The sequence below is a fragment of the Hibiscus syriacus genome, unplaced genomic scaffold (assembly GCF_006381635.1).
Source record: "Hibiscus syriacus cultivar Baekdansim isolate YM2019G1 unplaced genomic scaffold, ASM638163v2 tig00110387_pilon, whole genome shotgun sequence".
NCBI classification, from domain to species: Eukaryota; Viridiplantae; Streptophyta; class Magnoliopsida; order Malvales; family Malvaceae; genus Hibiscus; species Hibiscus syriacus.
Genome location: NW_024062717.1, coordinates 2,768,121 through 2,787,907, shown reverse-complemented (window position 1 = coordinate 2,787,907; position 19,787 = coordinate 2,768,121). Strand labels below are relative to the sequence as shown.

Below are 19,787 nucleotides of genomic sequence, written 5' to 3'. Positions count from 1 at the left end.
AAAAAGCTCATCCGGTGAAGATTTGGTGGTAGAGACTACATGCTGATCGTGAAACAATTTATGGCAATTTTTAGGCATTCACCAAGTGCACCAAGTGTTTGATAAAATGTGTGAGAGACATAACGTATATGTTAAATGTTTTGTAATGCAAAAGATAACCAAATGAAAGATTTGGCCTGGTGGTTTGGTGACGGGGTTTCAAGCTTTTGGCCCAAGTTCAATTCCCCCCAAAAGCAAGTTTTGTTTGGATTAAATATAAATCAATATGGTGTTGACACGTGTCATATCATCTTATTGGATATAAAATATTAAATAAAAATGTATAAATATTAGGAATAATATTTTAATTTTTATTTAAAACATTGACGTGGTGGTGCCACATCATCATTTATGATGATTTGTATATGTCACATCAACATCTGGTCTACGTGTAATTCCACATCAGCAAAAAAAATAATGACGTGGAAATACCACATCATCATCAATGACCACATGTGCATGCCACATCATCATCGATAACCACATGTGCATGCCACATCAGATGGACTAGTCGACCGTCAGTAGACTAGCGGATTCCATCCAACGGGTGGGACTTATGCCTCATAATCAAACGTTGTGAGTAGAACTGCTCCAAAAAAATGATTTGGGCACAAATGCATATAGTGTCAAATGTTAGGGGTATTTGTTTGCATTATGCCTATTAATTATAATTAAACTAAATATAAACTTATTTTGTTTTTTAGGTCCATTACAAATGCTAAACAAAAATACAAATCAGATCCAATCAAGCCCAACTAAAACCCGATGATTACAAAGTCTCACGTGAGAAAAAGAATATTTAGGGTTTCTACCCTAAAAGGGATAAGACATCGTCACCTCAAGGTGATCCCCAACCATCGAATCCGCCATGTTTGGTGCCCACACGTTCATCCGAGCCTTCCAACGTTCCAACCGGTCCCCAAACTTAGTCCATGGTGCCACGTCGTGCATGCTTGATCATTATCCCCTCTGCCGTGACAATGGCAGAGGGCTTCCCTCGTACGAAAAGGGAAGATTTCCTTCTTGCCCTCGGATGAAGCTCGTCGAATAAATCAACAGGAAAAGTTATATCCTTCCTCTTTAATCTTTCGGTCATACAACAAAAAGCAAGAAAAGATATTATTTTCCTTTCTTTTTTTCATGTAAACCGAATGGGGTTATAAAAATCTCATCAAAATAGTGTAAAGGGGATAAAAAAAAGCATTCAAAAATCAATAGAAAACCCAAAAAATGTCAGATTCAAACTAAGAACCAACCAATGTATTTTCCTTATTTTTTCGTGTTATTTTTACTATTAGAAAAAAAAGAGTACCCAAAAGCCTAATAAAGTTAGAATTTTACCTTAGCAGTGGGTTTTCCTCGCCGGAATAAAAGCCACTGTAGAAAAAAAATGCAACCTTTAGGGTCGTAAACCATCGAGAAGTTAGGTAGTTGGTCAAGTAAGGGGGTTTTATTTCGTTTTTTCGGTAGATTTGCTTTAAGAAACAATGAAAGGTGCGAGCTTTGTGGTTTTTTTAGGTTAGTTTCGGTTAGATCGTCCACCGGTGGTGGTGGCCGAGAAGCAAAAAGTCACCGATCTATGGTGATGTTAGGTTTTGGGGTTTGATCAAGGAAAATAATAGGGATTTTGTTTTCTTTTGGGGTCTTTGGGTTCGATTATGGTTAGGCTAGAGAAGATAAAGGCTTTAGGATCGTCGGAGTGAGGTTCGGCCACTGAGATACGGTGGTCGACCGCTTTTTTTTTTTTTTGCTTTGAAAGGGGTCAACCGATGAGAAATGAAGAAAATGGGTTGAGAGAAAACAAAAAGAGGATATTTTGTTAAAGTGGCTAGGGTTTGATTTTTACCCAAATGCCTAAAATAGGGTATTTATAAATCGAAAAATGGACAAATCACGTTAAAGCCCCTATAATATTGTTGCATTTTACAAAATAGTCCCTAAATCTCTACATTTTTTCATTTATTTCATTTTTGTCACTTTATTTTCATTACTTTCAATTTAGTCATCAATATGTTATATTTCATGTTTTGTTTATTTTGATTTTTCCCTTTATTTTCGTTTCTTTTAATTTAGTCACTAACTTACTAACATTTTAACCTTTATTTTATTGTTCGAACTAACATTCTAACATTTATTTTATCTTTCGAACTAATATTCTACCTTTTATTTTATTGTTCATACTAACATACTAACTTTTTTATTTTTATTGTTCTTACTAACTTACTAACATTTTATTTTATTGCACAAACTAACCTGCTAATTCCATAACATTCGAATATTCAACGACATTGCGTTGACCCGCCCTGGCGTATGACCCGCATTATTTATGGTTCGGGTTAAACGGTTAAAAACAACCTTATAACTTTTAAATTTATGCAATTTATTTTTGTTTTTTGTTTTTCTTTATTTTTCCATCACTTTAAATTTCAGTATTTTATTTTTTTGCCTCTCAAATTTCATGTATTTTTATTCCCGTCCTTTTAATTTCCAACATTTAATTTTCTATATTTTCATTTAAGCATCTTAACTTACACCTCATTTTATTTTAGTCACTGATATTGCTTGTGATATATCTATCCCTAATGCCTATACTTTTCAGTATTTACATTTCAACCTTATTTATTTATCATCTTATTTGGCTGGTATTTTAATCTTGGCTGTTGGTTTATAAATTTTTCATGTTGGTCCCTTGTTTATGCTAATAGACTACCGATGTTTGACACGTATTTTAAATTCAAAATCGAACTTGGTTATCTTTGTTATTGCTACCCTTTCTTGCATATATCTTCGTATCTATATTATTATTCAAACTTTTTTATTTATATAAGTCATCATTTTTTATATAGAGAAAAGATAAATTTTGTTGAGAGGGAAATCTATGAAGGCATTTCCTGACTATAAGGGAAAGTGTCTTTCGAAGATTTTTCGCGCAAGAGGTTATTTTTTTGTATTCGATAGTCTTCCTTTTTTTTGCTTTATTTTTATCTTATTATTTTATTTTATCTCATTCTATTTTTATTTTATTTTTATTTTTATCTTTAATATATATATATAAGGCAATGTCTTTTTGTGAGGGGAATCTATGGAAAAGTCTTCTAACTACAAAGGAAGTGCATTCCCGAGGATTGTTCGCACTAAAAACATTCTTTTATCTGAGCATTTTTAAAAAAATTAATATAATATTATACTCTTTTAAACTATATCATCCATAAAATTAAAGAAACACCATTTTGTGAGGGGAATCGATGAAAAAATCTCCTAATTATAAAGGAAATGCATTTTCAATAATTGTTCGTACAAAATGATGTGATTTCTCTTATAAAAATAATTATAATTTTTTGGGGTTAAATAAACAGCTTTATTCTATAAAAATATATTTTTGTCTCTTTAATTTTTTATACCTACTGCATTTATCATTTGTCATCAAATTCTTATTTCCTTATTTGCAAAAGCAACGTTGTTTTAGTTTTTTTGAAAATTGACATCTTTTTAAAAAAATTCGAATGAATAGAAGGATCGTAGTTTAAATATATTTTTGAGTTTGTAATTTCCCAACATTTAAACAACATATAATCGTTTAGGTATCAAACTTGGGCGTTGTGGGTTGCTCACCCTTCCCCACACGTAATCGACTTCCGAACTTTTAAAAATGAATTTTTGGTAAAGCACATACTATTTTTCGTCTTTTAATGATTTTTCTGAATTCATTAAAATGATATTTCAGGTAGTCAACCTACCTAACTCAAAGGTTGATGACGACTCCAAAATCAAATTGCTTCAAACCTAAATTTCATCGTCTTTCCTCGAATTGGTTTTTTTAGTCTAACGAATCCTCGAGGGAGACGTTATGACAAGAATAATTCTGCATTTGTGGCCCGTTTTTCTCTACCTTTGTGACACGTTTTTCTCTACCTTTATGACATGTTTTTCTTCTTTTTTTTCTCGGTCATTTGACCGTTCTTTTTATTTTATGTTTTCTTAGGGTTGGATTTGATGATGTCACATCGATCAAGATGGCGCTTATTTGTAATCTTGTTGATATTCCTTGCTATGGATCTTCGAATTGAATTTGGATACGCAATTTTACGTTCATGGATAGTTTCTCATGACGTTCGACTCTGATTTACGGTTTTAGGTGATCTTTCAATAGCTTAATCATCTTTCGTGGTTCGTTTATCGATGCAATAAGATTTGTTTGTATCTATTTTTTATTCTCGAGTATTTTGATTGAGTTTTTAACATTTTCCATGTTTGGTCGTTATATCATATAAATTGGCTAGTTTCAATGTTATACAAAAATGTCTAAATTATGTATTTGATTAACGATAATAATTGTAAACTCTTATTGTAATTTTGTATATTTTCATTTTTTTTAATAAGACTAATAACTTCTATTAAAAAAAATCAAAATAAATATTTGAAGGATAAAATATGGAATAAAAGAAATAAATTCAGGTATTTATTTGGAAAAAAATAATGCATGTGAAGCCTAAAATGATACGCAGACGAACGTATTAAAGATATGTAAAATGATACGCAGACGAACGTATTAAAAATATGTCTTAACAACCAATAACTAGTTGGTCTAGTGGGATGAGGCACTAGATTCTTGAAGTGAGGTAAGAGGTTCGAACTCTGGCGTTTGTAAATGGAGCAAATTGGATTAGAGGGTCGTCTTTGTAATATCCGATCTGGATTAATTGATCAATAGATCGGACATCCATGATTAATTCAAGAAAAGAAAGAAAGACACGTCTTAACACAAACAAAAACCGAACTAGGGGAGATGGTAGAAGTCTGTATGGACCTCATCCCTTATTATTCAATATGAACAAAGACAAAATTTAATATATAAATATTTCATCAAATTATAGCCGACTAATGTGAGATACAAAAAAATATTTGTATTATTATCATTTTACCAGCAATGGCATTATTTGGTATTATTGAGCTATAAATTGATTGAACTATGTATCATTGAATTAACTTTTGATGAATGATAATGATTCATTTCTCTATTCTTTACTGTATTATGTTATCAGAGATGAAATTAAACAATTTTTTCTTACTATTTTTTATTGTTTGTATACCGGTTATTATTCGTGATTTTCTTACACACCAAACAATCATTTTCTCTCGTATTTTTTCTTTTCTTCTTCTTGATTCTAATATGACAATTCGTTTGAACGATCTATTTGATCATGGAAGCAACCCATTCTATCTTCATTAGTCCGATAATTCTGGTATGACTTCGGTTACACAAACTCTCACCATTGACCATTTCAAGGGTAGCAAAAGTTCAATGGCAATGGCTTTATTAACCAAGAATAAGTTAGGGTTCATTGATGTTTTAATTTCAATACCCAATCCAACTTCTACCGAGTTGTTTAATGCATTGACAAGGACCATGATCTTGTAAATTCTTTGATCTTGAATTAGGTTTTCTGAAGATACTGCTGTCAGCCTTTTGTACTATTCATATGCTGCTAAAATCTGAAGAGATCTCGAGGATAGATTCCAACAATCAAATGGTCCAAATACGAGAGAAAATATTATTACATCGTAGTGGTTAAAAAAATATAATATTTTCGGTTTAACTAAAATATTATTTTGTCTAATTTAAAAATTTATAATATTAATAACATTTTCAGGTACATCTAATTATTTAATTCTTTAACCTTACATCATCAAATTGTATTTTAAATTGAAAATTATACTCACTAATCAAATTTCAAACAGCCTCGATATCTGATATTGCTTCAACTGTTAGGTTGCAGCATGAAGTACTAATTAGTTTTCAATTTCCTCTTGAAGTCTCACCCATTTCTCGTTCAAGATTCAATCTTTCACAATTTAATTAATCCTGTCATCAAAAACCTTAATCCTTCTTCAACAGCATCAATATTCAATTTTTGTTTTTGACAGTCAGTGTTGGGTAGTCAACAACAATAAGTGAGCAACACTTAACAGTAGAAGAACTTCAATTTTCAGTAAGTTTTCTTCTCTTGGTTTCTTGGCTTTATGATGGTGTGGAAGCCACACCAACACCCATTAAGTATAAACTTAACTGACTTAACGGTTGAATGAAATAATTGAATATAAAACTAACATTCAGTGTTATTATAATCGATAAAAATGAAAGTTTGTTGGTATATATTAGTAACGAACAAAGTTAAGTGTTATGTCGTATACTTTACCCTCTTTTTTAAACAAATTAAAGTTTAAAAATTATATGAAGATTATTTAATTATGTATTTATTTATTTATATATATATTGTATTTTATATATTTTTATTAATTTTTTGATTATCGGATGTATTCACAGAAATTGATCTCAACATTAGGACAGACAACTTTTCTAAATTGGGTTTTGTTGTTGTTGTTGAAGTTTAGAAATCACAGTCCCTGCTAAATTCAACCATACTTGCCACTTAACGCGCAACTTTTTTTTTTTTTCTCGAACGTTCCAGAAGAATGGAACAATCGAAGATGGAAACCCAACCAAAATCCAGCTCAACCCACTCTCCGTCCCGAGAACTGAACCCGAGAGATTCGGATCCCGCAATGGACGCGGAGGGCTTCGTTATGGTGCCTACATCAGAGCCATAGGAAAAGGAAGAGAAAGAGACTCGGGATCTGAAAGCGGGTCAGATTCAAAGCCCGCAATCACCGGTCCAGTCACCATCCGGGTCGAGAAAATCAGTTCACTGGAGCCCGGAACTGATTAGTGAATCGCCTGCTGTGGATCACAGCGTGACCATGTCAGCTCCTTACGGATCCAATCCTTACGTTGCTCGTGCTCCGCCTCCAGAATCTTCTTCGGCTTCCTTCAAAGGCAAGCCATTACACATTTTATTTCTAACTTGATCTTTTATTTGATAATTTTGATGATTAGATTATTTATTTTTGAATCTGGAAACAGAGAAAATGGATGTAGTTAAGGATGTCTTGGGGAGATGGGGGAAGAAAGTGGCAGAAGCGACGAAGAAAGCGGAGGATCTGGCCGGGAACACGTGGCAGCACTGTATTTTTGTTTTAAAACTCCTAATGCTTTCTATTATTTTAATATTTTTTAGTGTTTTCCTTCTTGATTGGATTTGTGTGATTATATCTGGTTTGAATTAGATTGCAATCTATGGGCTTTTAAGTTAGAATTGATAATGAGGGCTTGGTAATTTGATTTGTTTTAGTTTGCAATGAGATATAACTATGTGATTTTTTGGATTGTTGCTATTGACATTCAGCTTTTGAAAATTGAAATCTCAGATATTGAATTAGGGATTACTATCTGGATTAAGGCTAGGGTACACAATTGTTTCTTTTGCTGGGTTGTTGTTAGTTCTAGGAGGAATATAGGATATTAGGTAAGCATCATTTTTTTCAAATGGTCGGACAATTTTAGATATTGTGATTAAGGAAAGGTAGAGGAAGTGATAATCTTCATTGCTTTTTTTAAACATGTTTTCAGCAGGTGTTTTATGGAAATGCAATTATCGATTTAGTCAAATGTTGGTTGTAGTTAACAATTTGTCTTAACTATTTGTGAAAGAATAGAATTTTATGTAAGATTTAAGGTCAGGGTACCACGGTTTACTTAAATGGCATGTTTAGTTATAAATTATGCTTAAGAGATTAATTATGCTCTTGTCTCCAATCAAACAAAGGGAAAGCTGATGAAATATTTGACAAAGAAAAATGTGATCCATTTCACAACCTAACCTAGGGAGGTATCCAAACATAGAGGTAGTGTTATGAAAGGGTCGGTAAAAGTAGGGCATCACAAGCTCTAGTTTTTGAGATTTTGTTGTTACTGCTTCCATATGTCCCATTGGTTTGGAAGAGCTATCTAGTCTCTCTTCTCAGACTGGTGAGACAGCTATAGATTCATGAGATTGCATTCCTTAGGTCCCAATAGTTGGTTTGTTTTCTCATCGTCTCCAATCTCGTGTTTGACCTTGAACTAGAACTTAGAAGCGAGCTAGATGTACCTTTTTATTCTGCATCTAGTCATATAACTAATTATTTTAAGTTTAACCCTATTCTTATTACTATTTTTAAATCATATATGATCATGTGATTCACCCTTAGTGATACTCAAACCTATCCATATGTTAAATATATCACATGATACATTATTGTTTATGTTAATGAATAGGATTATTATCACCCAAACGGTGTATTCTATATCATTGTTCAGGTCTCGTGTACATTTGTTGATGACAACTCTTGCACTAGGAATATCCACTAAATATTATCCATCTGAGGGCTTTGAGGTCTCTTTTTATATTTTATTTACTTTTCACCTTCTGTTCTTTAATATTAGAATTCTACTTCACCCACCCAATTACTTTGTTTGAGTGCATACTACCATCATGTAATTGTACATCACCTTTTCTTAATGTGGATATTGAGCACTCTGTAGCCCAATTGTACATTCCCTTTGTACTTATGTCCGTCTGTATCTCCTTTGACCTTTCATTACATTACTGACACTTTTTTAGGTCATTACATATTATATTACCTCAACTTATTCACACATTGGATGACCACAAAATACTGATCTTATGTATCCTTAATCTTGTCTGGTCTCTTTTCTGTTGATCATGTATGGTGGTTTCCTTTAGATTGCATTGCTGCTTTTGTTTGGACATAAGAAGTACACTGTCAAATATTCAATTTTATAAAAGAAAGATATATGGAAATTATGTCTACAGTTTTGAATTAAAATCATATGCTATTTTTTATGGAAATTTTTTTCTTTTGTTCATGAGCCTTACTCTCACCCTGTCTCCTGTATTCTCGCTTATCAAGCAGTTTCATATACAAAATTACTGAACATGTGTTTTTCTCTCTTTATCAGTAAAAACAAGCCCTAGTTTTCCTGAGGCTGCCATGGGAAGAATTGCTCAGGGAACAAAGGTTCTAGCAGAAGGTGGCTATGAGAAGATTTTCAGACAAACTTTTGAGACAGTTCCAGAAGAGCAGCTTCAAAATTCATTTGCATGTTACTTATCCACATCAGCTGGTCCTGTCATGGGAGTTTTATATGTTTCTACGGAAAAGCTAGCATATTGCAGTGACAGTCCACTTTCCTATCAAAACGGCAGTAGCAAGACGGAATGGAGCTACTACAAGGTTTGTTACATTAACCTTACATGCTTCCATTTATAAAGACTGGTAGAACTGAGATCATATTTACTCTCCACTTCATGATGACGAAGTATCACATCGATAACCTTTTGCATCAAAGCATTTGGTTGCATGTTCCTGTTATGATTCTTGACATTACTTCGGTTGGCTTAAACAGGTAGTTATCCCATTACATCAACTTAAAGCAATTAATCCTTCAACAAGCCGTGTCAATCCTTCTGAAAAGTACATCCAAGTTATCTCGGTCGATAGTCTTGAATTTTGGTTCATGGGCTTCTTAAATTACGAAGGTGCGGTTACATGCTTACAGTTATGCATTGCAACAACATAGCTTACAATCTGTGTGATACTGTTTCTACCAGCATAACCTTCACCCGGTCGTAAATTGTCATGTGAGCATTTGCTTCACTGCTTGGAGGCATTTGATAGAAAATGCTCCTTCGGAAGCTCTTCAATATTCTATGCCCATGAAAGATTAGGTAATGGTAGAGTTGTATCTAGAAATCATATGGAAGTTGGAAGAAAATACTACAATGAATCTGTGCTGTTTCAAACTCGTCTGGTTGTAGTTTGACTTGCAATAATCCTTTCTATAACTAGATAGGGGTTGAGTTTTAAATCTGACCCGACCCGAAATACTTGTATAATTTTTTATAATATTTAGAAAAATGTTCTTATATATTAGTTCAATTTTTTCATATCTTTTATTTATTTATTTTTTCCTTTTGCCTCTGCAGCCGCCTCTATCCTTTCTTTATACATATTTTTTCTGTTTTCATTTTGTCTCTTTTCATTTCTTTTGTTTTTCATTATTAAGATTACATATTAATATTGAATGTATTTTGATTAACGAAAATTTTAAATTCATTCTTCTTTAGTTTTTCAATTTAAATATATTCGTTCAAAAAATGTTAGATCTTGAGTACAATTTGGTGTGATAGATATTGGTTTGGAATATTGGATATTCAGTCTGAGAAATAATTTTCACTTTGAATTTGTCTTTTGTCGTGATTTATTGTCATTGTCTGTAGAGTTGAATTGTGTTTTATATTTGGGTAAAGTACACATTTAGTACTTAAATTATTACTTTAGTTCTGTTTTAATATCAAATTTTATTTCTTTTTTAAAGTTATACCTAATATTTAATTTATGTTTCAATTTGGTATCTTACTGTTAAAATTTTAACGGTACTGATGACGTAAAATTACTCTTTTCCAAAATTCCATGCGTGTTTCATTATCCACATCACCATTACACGTGGAAATATGGAATATTAAGGGGTCGGCCCCTTAGCTTTACGTTTGAAGACCATTGGGTCAATCGTAAGGGGTATTGAGCATTGGGCTAACATTGACCGATAGCTCGAAGAGGATCAAGCCATTGTGTCTTTAATGGGGTTATCAACGATTGGGTACAAGCATTTAATGGGCGAAGATGAGTACCCGATTTCTAGCATGACAAAAAGTAACGACGATGAAAACCCTAATCCTTTGCCTGGTTCATTTGATAAATCGAAGCTCCGACGAGCCAAGAGTGACCCGAATCCAATTTTCCCTTCCGGTTAGCAGCCTAAGATACCCACAACGGGTTCACAAATTTTCAATGGTGTGTCAGTCCTTAATGACGGTGACGATGACGATGGGTCCATCATTAACGGGTTTGAACCTGAAAAGAGCAATTGCAAGGTGATTTCCGAGGGAGGCTCCTTGGTAAATTACCTTATCGGGAAACTTAATCACCAAATAGGTAATACATCGGGCTCCAGTAAAAGTGTGGGGAAAAAGCTTGGACAAATTTAGAAATAGGTCCATCTCCGTTGGAACTGGCGACATCGTTGACAAAAAACATGCGCACCATAACAGATTCAATGATTGTGAGAGTTTCATATTTGGGTGGAGTTTAGACGATGAAAGCATCAAAGGGTTTTGATCAAAGCTGGAATGTTGAACTGAACTGACGCTGGTTCACGACTAGAGCAACGATAGTTCTAGTGCTTAGTCTGGGTCTAGCATTCCGACCTCCAAACGAAGAATACATTCCAACGGTGGCCGATCGTTTGCATGCTTTGGTAACATTTGTGAGTGCCAGATATCCATTACTTATAGTAGCGACGAGCAAGCCACCGATAATAGAAGGAGAAATATGAGATGTTGATGAAGGTCGGCCCTTTATTTTCCCCATTTCCATGTGTAATAGTGATATGGATAATGGAAACACGCATGGAATTTCGAAAAAAGAAAAATAATTCCACTGTTGATAAGTTTTTAACGATATATACTAAATTGAAACTTAAACTAAACGTTAGGTATAATTTTGAAAAAAATAAAATTTAGGTACTAAAACAGAACAAAAGTAATAATTTAAGTACTAAACATATAATTTATCCTTAATATTTTAGGTTTTTTTCATTTTATTTTTGGTTCTGAAAATAAAAATATCATCTAACTTTAACTTTTTCGTATTTCTTTTGTTCAAACCATTATTTGTCATTGTTTTTTGTTCTCACCATGGAGGAAAAAATAAATTAGATCCTATTCCATTGGATCGAGGATGAGTCTCTGTCCTAAAATTTGGGAAAGGTTCAGGGTTGGTGAAATCCTTCCAAGTATAATTGAGTTCTAATTTTTTTTTATATAAATAGAGTCACTAACTTTATTAAAAAGAGAGTATTCAAAATTATAATGACGTTCGTAAACTAATTGATTGTAGTTATCCAAATAATTAAAATTACCTATAGTTTCTTTTATTTATTGATTATATTTATCTATTAATCTAGATCAAATACTATGGAAATCTAATATCGATACGATATTCTCAATCCAACGTATTCTATTTATAAACACCAAGATTCAATCTTCTAATTTTATTTAAAAAATAATATTTTATTATACTATATTAACTAAACTAATTGTTGGTTTAGTGTTGGACAATGAGTGTTGCCTAAAATTCATTGTATTGACAATATGAAGTGGTCATAAAATATATAGGCATTAATCTATTAATAAATGATAACTGCTCTCAGTGATAAAAACGAAAGTTATTCTCTCTAGAATTTAAGGGTTCAATTAATTGTGTCTTTAAGATATTGTGTTACCAATAAATTAAGATAGTTTTAAATATATATTATTTTATATTTATCCTAAAATATTAAAAAAACAATATATATTGGCATTTTTTTCTTTGTTTAAAAATATAAATTTCCTTGTCGGCATGATTAATCTTAGTTATTGCACTATAATAGTGCCAAATTCAACGTGTAAGAAAAGATGGAAAAAGGTTGATTAATTAGGTTGGATGTCATTTCACTAAGATATTGAATCTTATTCTGGAAAGAGAAATTTGAGAAGAAACTTAACACCACAAATTTCAAGACGTATTTACAATGTACAAAGGTTTTTAGATTGTTTTGATGCTAATCATTTTGGGTGAAGCTTATTTCAACTAAACAGTAAATTACATTAAAAAATAAATTGCACGAACCAAGTGACCTCTATGATAAAGTAATTGTCGTTATTCTTTGAGTATTTGGGTTCGAGTACCATAAATGTCAGAAATATGAGTGTTCAATGTTTAGAGATTAAGAATTATATTTGAACAGATATTTATTTGTAATTACTCTCATATTAATAAAAAAACATGGTTCTCAAGAAATTAGGTTGACAAAGCATTGGCAATTGACTGTTGAACCAAATAATTCTTATTCTTTTGGTATCATGATGACCATCATCCATAATTTTAGACTCTTAATCATTTTTAAGATGCCGGTTACCTTCTTTCTTTGGCCCCATCTTGTAAAGTTCATTAAAATTAGGGACGATTATAAGTTTAGTATCTCCAGCTATCACTTTTATTTAGTTTGGATCATCTCATTATAACTTTTAAAATTATATTTAATGTTTCATTTTGGTCACACGCTATTAAAAGATTAATAATAATGTTGATGTGTTACCATAAGTTAATGTCATATCATCATTAAAAAAATAAAAATTTCACGCTAACAGTTCTATTAATTTTCTAACAATCTTACCAAAATGAAATTAGAACGCAACATTAGATATGATTTTGGGGAAAAAATAGTTGGATGATCAAAACATAACAAATATGATAGTTAGGGTACTAAACGTATAGTTTATCCTAGGTTTAATAAACGAGTTGATTTTTTTTTTCCAAATCAAACATGAATCACTTGTAAGTATAGATGTCTACTTGCAAACCATCACTAAACCCAGTGTTGGTTAGCCATTTGAAATTGAAATGGATCACTAATTAGCCTATTTCTCATATCAATTGATTGCTTTTTACAAACTCCCAATCATTTCCGAATTCTACGTAGCTATTAATCAAAATGTTTGTTTTACTCATCCTTTCAGCTCCCAACAATCCAAGTTTCTCCTCTTTTTTCTCATATCAATTGATTGCTTTTTTTCAGACTCCCAATCATTTCCTCCTTCCGCTGTTCGGGTTAAAATTTCAACTCGATACTTGAATACAAAGGAAGTTTTTAACGAGGTTTTTTTTTAATTTTAAAAAAGGGTAGTTGATGAACTAACTTGTATGTTGCAAATACAAGCATAATAATAATGATAATAATAATAATACCTACAAGCAAGATTAATTATATCAATTGTTCACTCTTGTAGCCACCCTTTTACTATTTCAAGGTCAAATATTTTTCTTTATTTGTAGGGTGAAACAGGAAGAAATGTTTTTGCCTTTATGAAATAGGAAGAAGCGTGCAAATTTAAAACAAGTGTGAATTTCGAGACAATTGTTCGGATTGGAGCCCATTCCAAGTGTAAATTTAGGTTTGACCATTTACATAGAAATCAGATTTTTTTTTTATCTGTGACGCATTATCTAGAGAATTGAATAATTTAGTGATTGACCTAAATAGTTTGCATGAGAGACTCTTGAATACGCTACGTAAAAAGCCTCTTTCATAGGAATATTGCGAACAAATGCACTGGAAAGTAGGACACTATTCGACCTTCAACACTGTTGGTGAGAAAAATGAGTGTGTGTGTGGTAACCATGGGAGATTCAATTTTTTTTTAGTTTGGATAGAGGCACATATATTAATTTAGTGGACTAAGAAGATGATAAATAATAGATAGTTGACCCTAGAAGAGAGAGTTCCCTTCTCTAGTTTTGTATATCAACTTATATACTGACCCTTAATTTTAGTGTCATAATTAGAATACTAATGGTTATTTGTAGATTGTCATGTTAAATAGATCTGATTGTTATATAAAAAATTTAAATAATCACGTGAGTTATTCATAGATCATGCAAAATACTGGACTCTCAAAAGATAATTTTTCCATTTAGGTGAAGGCTGGGACGCTAGTGGAGTAAACCCATTTGAGATTGTCAGCACAAAATTAGTAGGTGATTCATTCCTCTCATACCCTAGTTTTTTTATTTATAAAAAAAGGTGATATGTCCGTTGTTGATACAAGGTGGAGATGATGGTAGGTGATAATGTTATTGGTTTGAAAATCACAAGCAATAATATCACTTAAACCCCAAATAAAATATCATTGAGAAGTATTTGAATTCAAGTGTATTTTTGAAGGACAAAGATAAAGTTGAGGTTGATATAGCTAAGGGGTACCACAAATTATCCAGCACGGCTGGAGAAACCATAAAATATCCAACAAAGTTCAGACATTTAAAAGATACATTGAATTGAAAAATTGACTCGACAAAGATCCTGTTGGGAGTAGATATCTGAATTCAAACTTGAGATAGAGACAAACATGAAGTTGAATGTTTTAAATTGTTCAAACCACACTATTCCCGCATTTATAGCAGACATTGAAGTGCTAATTTTACTGTTCCAAGCTTTAAAAACAAGAAAGATTCCAAGGGTCGGACCAGTAGACTGTGTTTGAATTGGCTATTAAAACATACATCAGACAGTCACGGCTGGTATTGTTTCCATGTTGGATGTTTTTGAATAATTTGATGTGATTATAAGGTAATATATGTTTAAAAAAAATTTAAACAATTGACAACACTCATACACACTGCAGATGCACCTACTCGAATCAAAACTTAAAATGTTGGTCATGCATGAAGCCTAACTATCCGAGAAACCGAAAGAAATGACCATAGGGATAATGTCTAATGTACTATCTATATTTTAACAAGATGTTTAATAATGTTTTATATTTTTAAAATTTCTAATATGATATTTATACTTTCATAAAATATTTAATTAAAACTTAAATTTAGAGGTGAGCAAAAACATTGAATAAATCGAAAATATAATATTTAGACGATAAATGATCGTAAGTTTAAAATGATGAAAATAACTTAAAAATGTAATTAAAATAATATTTTAAAATTATATATATATATATTCAAAAAAATAATAATTTTTTAAAAATTATAAATATGATATTAAGCAATTAAAACAATAATTATAAATATGATATTCACCCATCAACAATTAATTAATTTAACGAAATAAAATATTAATTTTTTTAAATAATATTAAAATTTCAAATCGTGACATTTACTAATAAAACAATATAATTGAAAAGGATTCTTGTAGTTGGGAAATAGTGGGCATGTAAGAAACTAAGAACCAAAGTTGGGGCCCACTGTCTTATTTATTTATTTATTTATTATATATATATATTTTTTCTACTTTGTTTTGGAAAAGAAAAGGTGTGAAAGAATATGGAAAATGGAAATGAATGTCGTCCCACTCTTTCCTCGTCATGTCAATTTCCACTTCCCTTTTCCCCGTAATTTCCTCTCTCTTTCTCTCTCAAACATAAAACCCTTTTTCTCCGTCCCGTTATTGTTATTTGCTCCTCCCGGAGCAGGGGCGTGGTTGAGGGGACGTAAGCTGCGTGACCGCGTAAGATCTCTATAAAATAAGAGTCTCGAAATTGAATATAGCTATCAATTATTGTTATTAATAAATATAAAAATAAAGGTCTCAAAATCGAATATATTTATCAATTGTTGCCATTAAGAAACATAAAAATAAGGGTCCTGAAATCGAATATATTTATCAGTTATTGTCATTAAAAAGTATAAAAATAGAGACTCCAAAATCGAATATATCTAAAAGATAATGATCCCTTTATAAGAATTTGTACAGGACCGATAACCTAGTCACGGCCCTGTCCCGGAGAATCTCCGTTTCAAATGTTGTTGGTAGATAAATGCCATATTATTAACATCCAAAAAACACTTATTTTTAACAATTGTTTCGGTTTTGGTCGGACAGAGACGGAGGGGAAACGTGTGAGAGCCAAATAACTGTAATATAAAGAGGAAGAAGAGAAAAGCTTACAGTGAAATGAAAATTCTGTCGGTTTCTTTGCAATCTGTCTGTATTGACTTAGAGGTTTCCCTCCACCTGGCAGCACAATTATACTTGCATCTCTATAGTTTTTGTCTTTATAGATTTGCTGTTTACAAGTATGTATTGTCTGTGGGTTTTAGGGTTCATTTTGTTTGTGTTTTCTGGGGAGTACTGTCTCTGCATTGTCAGTATGTCCCATCAGATGTCTTTCTTTGCCTTGCTGTCTGTTTTTGATATCACATGCAAAACCCTGACCCTCTTCGCTCTCTCGCCTCAACCCTAATCGTCCCTACTTTGTTGTTTAACTTGTTATTTATTTACTATTGGTTCAGAAGTTTGCTTATTGCTCTTCTTTAAATATTTTATGATATTGAGATCTCATACAATACTGAACAACTGTGGTGCTCATCATTTTAGACATTGCATTGCAAACTCCGATTTCTACTGTTACGATGATAATAGATCGTTATTTAATTTCATGCTCACAAGTAATTTCGGTATACCTATTCTTGTTTTGAATCTGAATAAACCATATAACTCTTTGCCACTATTAAAAGTTATAAAATAGTACTATAAGTCGTTGCTTTATTAAATCTCCAACTATTAAAAGTTACAAAATAGTCATCTAACTATTTATATATTCCAAATTCTTCATTTACATTAAAAACTAGAGATCGTCTAAGCTAGACATTAACTTGCTTACTGGGACGTGATAAAAATATGATTCTATAACTGTTTGAGTTATATTTTATAGATCAAGTCTCTGTATGCATTATGCCATCGAGTCAGTTCTTAAAATATTACGTCGTCGTATCCAAATCTAATCTAAGTATCAAAGGTAGGGAATATCAACATGATAATAAATTAGCGTTATATAAATCATTAATGACGATGTCAAATTCATTATTGAGAAAAAAAATAAAAATAACAACCGAACAACCGAAAATGCACCAAAAGACATAAGAATTTATCATAAAGATATAAAAACGTGTCGTAAAAGTAAAATTAATAAAAATTAATAAAAATAAAAATAAAGATAAGATAAAATAAACTAAAAAAGAAAAAAAAAATACCGACGGTAACCCACTAGCACTAAAATTAGTGTGGTCATTAGAGAAAAAAACTAACTACGAAGCCTCTTTATTATTTAATATAATTAAAGATAAATATTATCTTATAATTACATACTAAAAAATAATATATTATTACTAGTGTTAGAACAATACAAAACCCAAAATTTCATCCTCGCAAGTGAGGCGCGTGAAGGGTTGGAATCCTTTTTGCTCTGCAGACTGTAGCCAATACTGGACAACCCCTGCTATTTTCACGATAGCCACTATTATTCATTCACTCGACAGTGGAAATAAAAAGGTAAATTCATATTCACAGTGCGGTAAAAATAAAGACAGACAAAAGTAATAAGCAAACTTGACTTCAGAGGAACGGGGAAGTCTTATATCAAGAAGGATCGAACGCCCTCTTTGAAACCAAAAAAAAAAAAAAACTATGTCCACTCTCTCCTACTCCTCTTATCTTTGTCTTCTTCTTTATTAATCAGGAAAAAAGTTTTAATTTATTGTTAAAAATATATAATTGGCTTTTTGGGAAGGGGAAATGGAGTTTGAGGATAAAGAAGAGGAGATGGATTTGGCCCCGAGTTACGACTCGCTGGGTAACTCATCCAGAGTCAGAATGTCAGGTGTTGAACCGGGTTCAATAACTCCAACAGGTCAACAGCAGCACCCGCAGAGGAAGCCTAGGTATAGGGAGTGCTTGAAAAATCATGCCGTGGGGATTGGCGGTCAGGCTGTCGATGGTTGCGGTGAGTTCATGCCGGCTGGAACTGAAGGTACCATCGATGCTCTCAAATGCGCGGCTTGTAACTGTCATCGTAACTTCCACCGTAAGGAGTCGGAGCTTCCCACCACGGACCTCTACTTCCCCCACCACCACCACCACCAGCCACCGCAATTCACGCCTTACTTTAGAGCACCAACAGGATACGTCCACGTAGCTGGACATCAATGGCCATTAGCTTTACCGTCAATCTCAGGAGAACACAGCAAGGAAGATCAAGAGGATGTTTCCAACCAAGGGATCTCAAGGAAGAGATTCAGAACAAAGTTTACGCAGGAACAAAAGGATAAGATGTTGGCCTTGGCTGAGAGGTTAGGGTGGCGTCTTCAAAAACACGATGAAGAGATTGTTCAACAGTTCTGCAACGAAACTGGGGTGAAAAGGCACGTTTTGAAAGTTTGGATGCATAATAACAAGCACACTCTTGGTAAGAAACCCTAGAAACAGCAAAAAGAATAAAAAGTTGGTTGGCTAAGTTCAGGAGACTAATTTTATGGGGATTTTAAATATTATATATATATATTAGGGTTGACATCTGGGGTACTTTGATAGTGATTATGATGTTGGAGATGGATTAATAACAGTATTATCAAGTCTGGTTTAGATTAGGTTATTACGTAATGTTAATGGGAACTTGAGTTTTAGCTCTAAATCTATATTCTTTTTGTTGCATTTGGAAAGCTCTATTTTAACGATGAAATAGGTTTAGATAATGGCGCATTGAGGCAAAGTGGAGACATGCAATGCAATGCAAGTGGCCTGAAAATGGAAGAGCTCTAAACACTGGTTTTTTCAACTAAGAAACTTTTAAGTTACTTCAGATGACAGGCAATGGAACTAAGGATGAAGCATGATTTCCATTTGGAGACTGGGGTTTCTATATATATATATATATACACACAAAAGATTGTTTGATTTCCTTTACGTGCGTCTCTCTGCATTTTATTTTGAGTTAATGTTCTTTTCTATCAGTCTTTTTCTACTTAAAATCCTCAGCCACCATTGATTTATGCGCTTGAGAAAAGTGTGAGAAAGGAAGGAGAGATCAATGGGGGCGGTGGAGCTTAGAGTTTGAGCTATTATGGATGGCGTCATGGCATTTAATGAATGTAGCTTTTTTTTCTTGCCGTTTCAATAATTGGTCCTTCTTCTTCCATTGAATGTAGATGCTTTGCAAGGCCTTTTCTTTTCACAGTGCTATGGCTTCCTTGTTGCACTTGTTCTTCAGTCTTCACATCCTTCACTGCAGTTTCCTTTTTTCTAAGGCATTTTACCTTTAATGTTGTGAGCAAACAAAGGTTTATATTCATGGGGGCCTCCTCTTGTTTTTCCTGGTAGCGCATTTACTTTTTCAGTACTGATTATTGTCCTACTGTATAAATAATGAGATTCTCAAACTTGTTCAAATAAATATATA

The 19,787-nt window shown here is 32.5% G+C and overlaps 1 protein-coding gene and 1 pseudogene across 2 annotated transcripts; both read left to right on the top strand.

Moving 5' to 3' along the window:
- The first annotated feature begins 6,464 nt into the window (after nt 1-6,464).
- Nucleotides 6,465-9,536, top strand: LOC120122614 (annotated as a pseudogene).
- Nucleotides 9,537-18,003: 8,467 nt separating this feature from the next.
- LOC120122674 (zinc-finger homeodomain protein 2-like) lies at nt 18,004-19,493 on the top strand. Of its 2 annotated transcripts, none has more exons than XM_039141795.1 (2): nt 18,004-18,797; nt 19,080-19,493. In XM_039141795.1, the coding sequence occupies exons 1-2, from the start codon at nt 18,128-18,130 to the stop codon at nt 19,148-19,150; spliced, it is 741 nt and encodes a 246-aa protein (XP_038997726.1). In that variant the 5' UTR covers nt 18,004-18,127; the 3' UTR covers nt 19,151-19,493. The 2 variants fall into 2 exon arrangements, with proteins under 2 accessions (XP_038997726.1, XP_038997727.1); XM_039141796.1 differs by having other exon boundaries at nt 19,052-19,193.
- The last annotated feature ends 294 nt before the right edge of the window (nt 19,494-19,787 follow it).

Coding starts and splice junctions, on each gene's coding strand:
- LOC120122674 (XM_039141795.1), top strand. CDS start 18,128: ATGGAGTTTGAGGATAAAGAAGAGGAGATGGATTTGGCCCCGAGTTAC. Junction 18,798..19,079: donor TAATAACAAGCACACTCTTG/GTAAGAAACCCT, acceptor AAATAGGTTTAG/ATAATGGCGCATTGAGGCAA.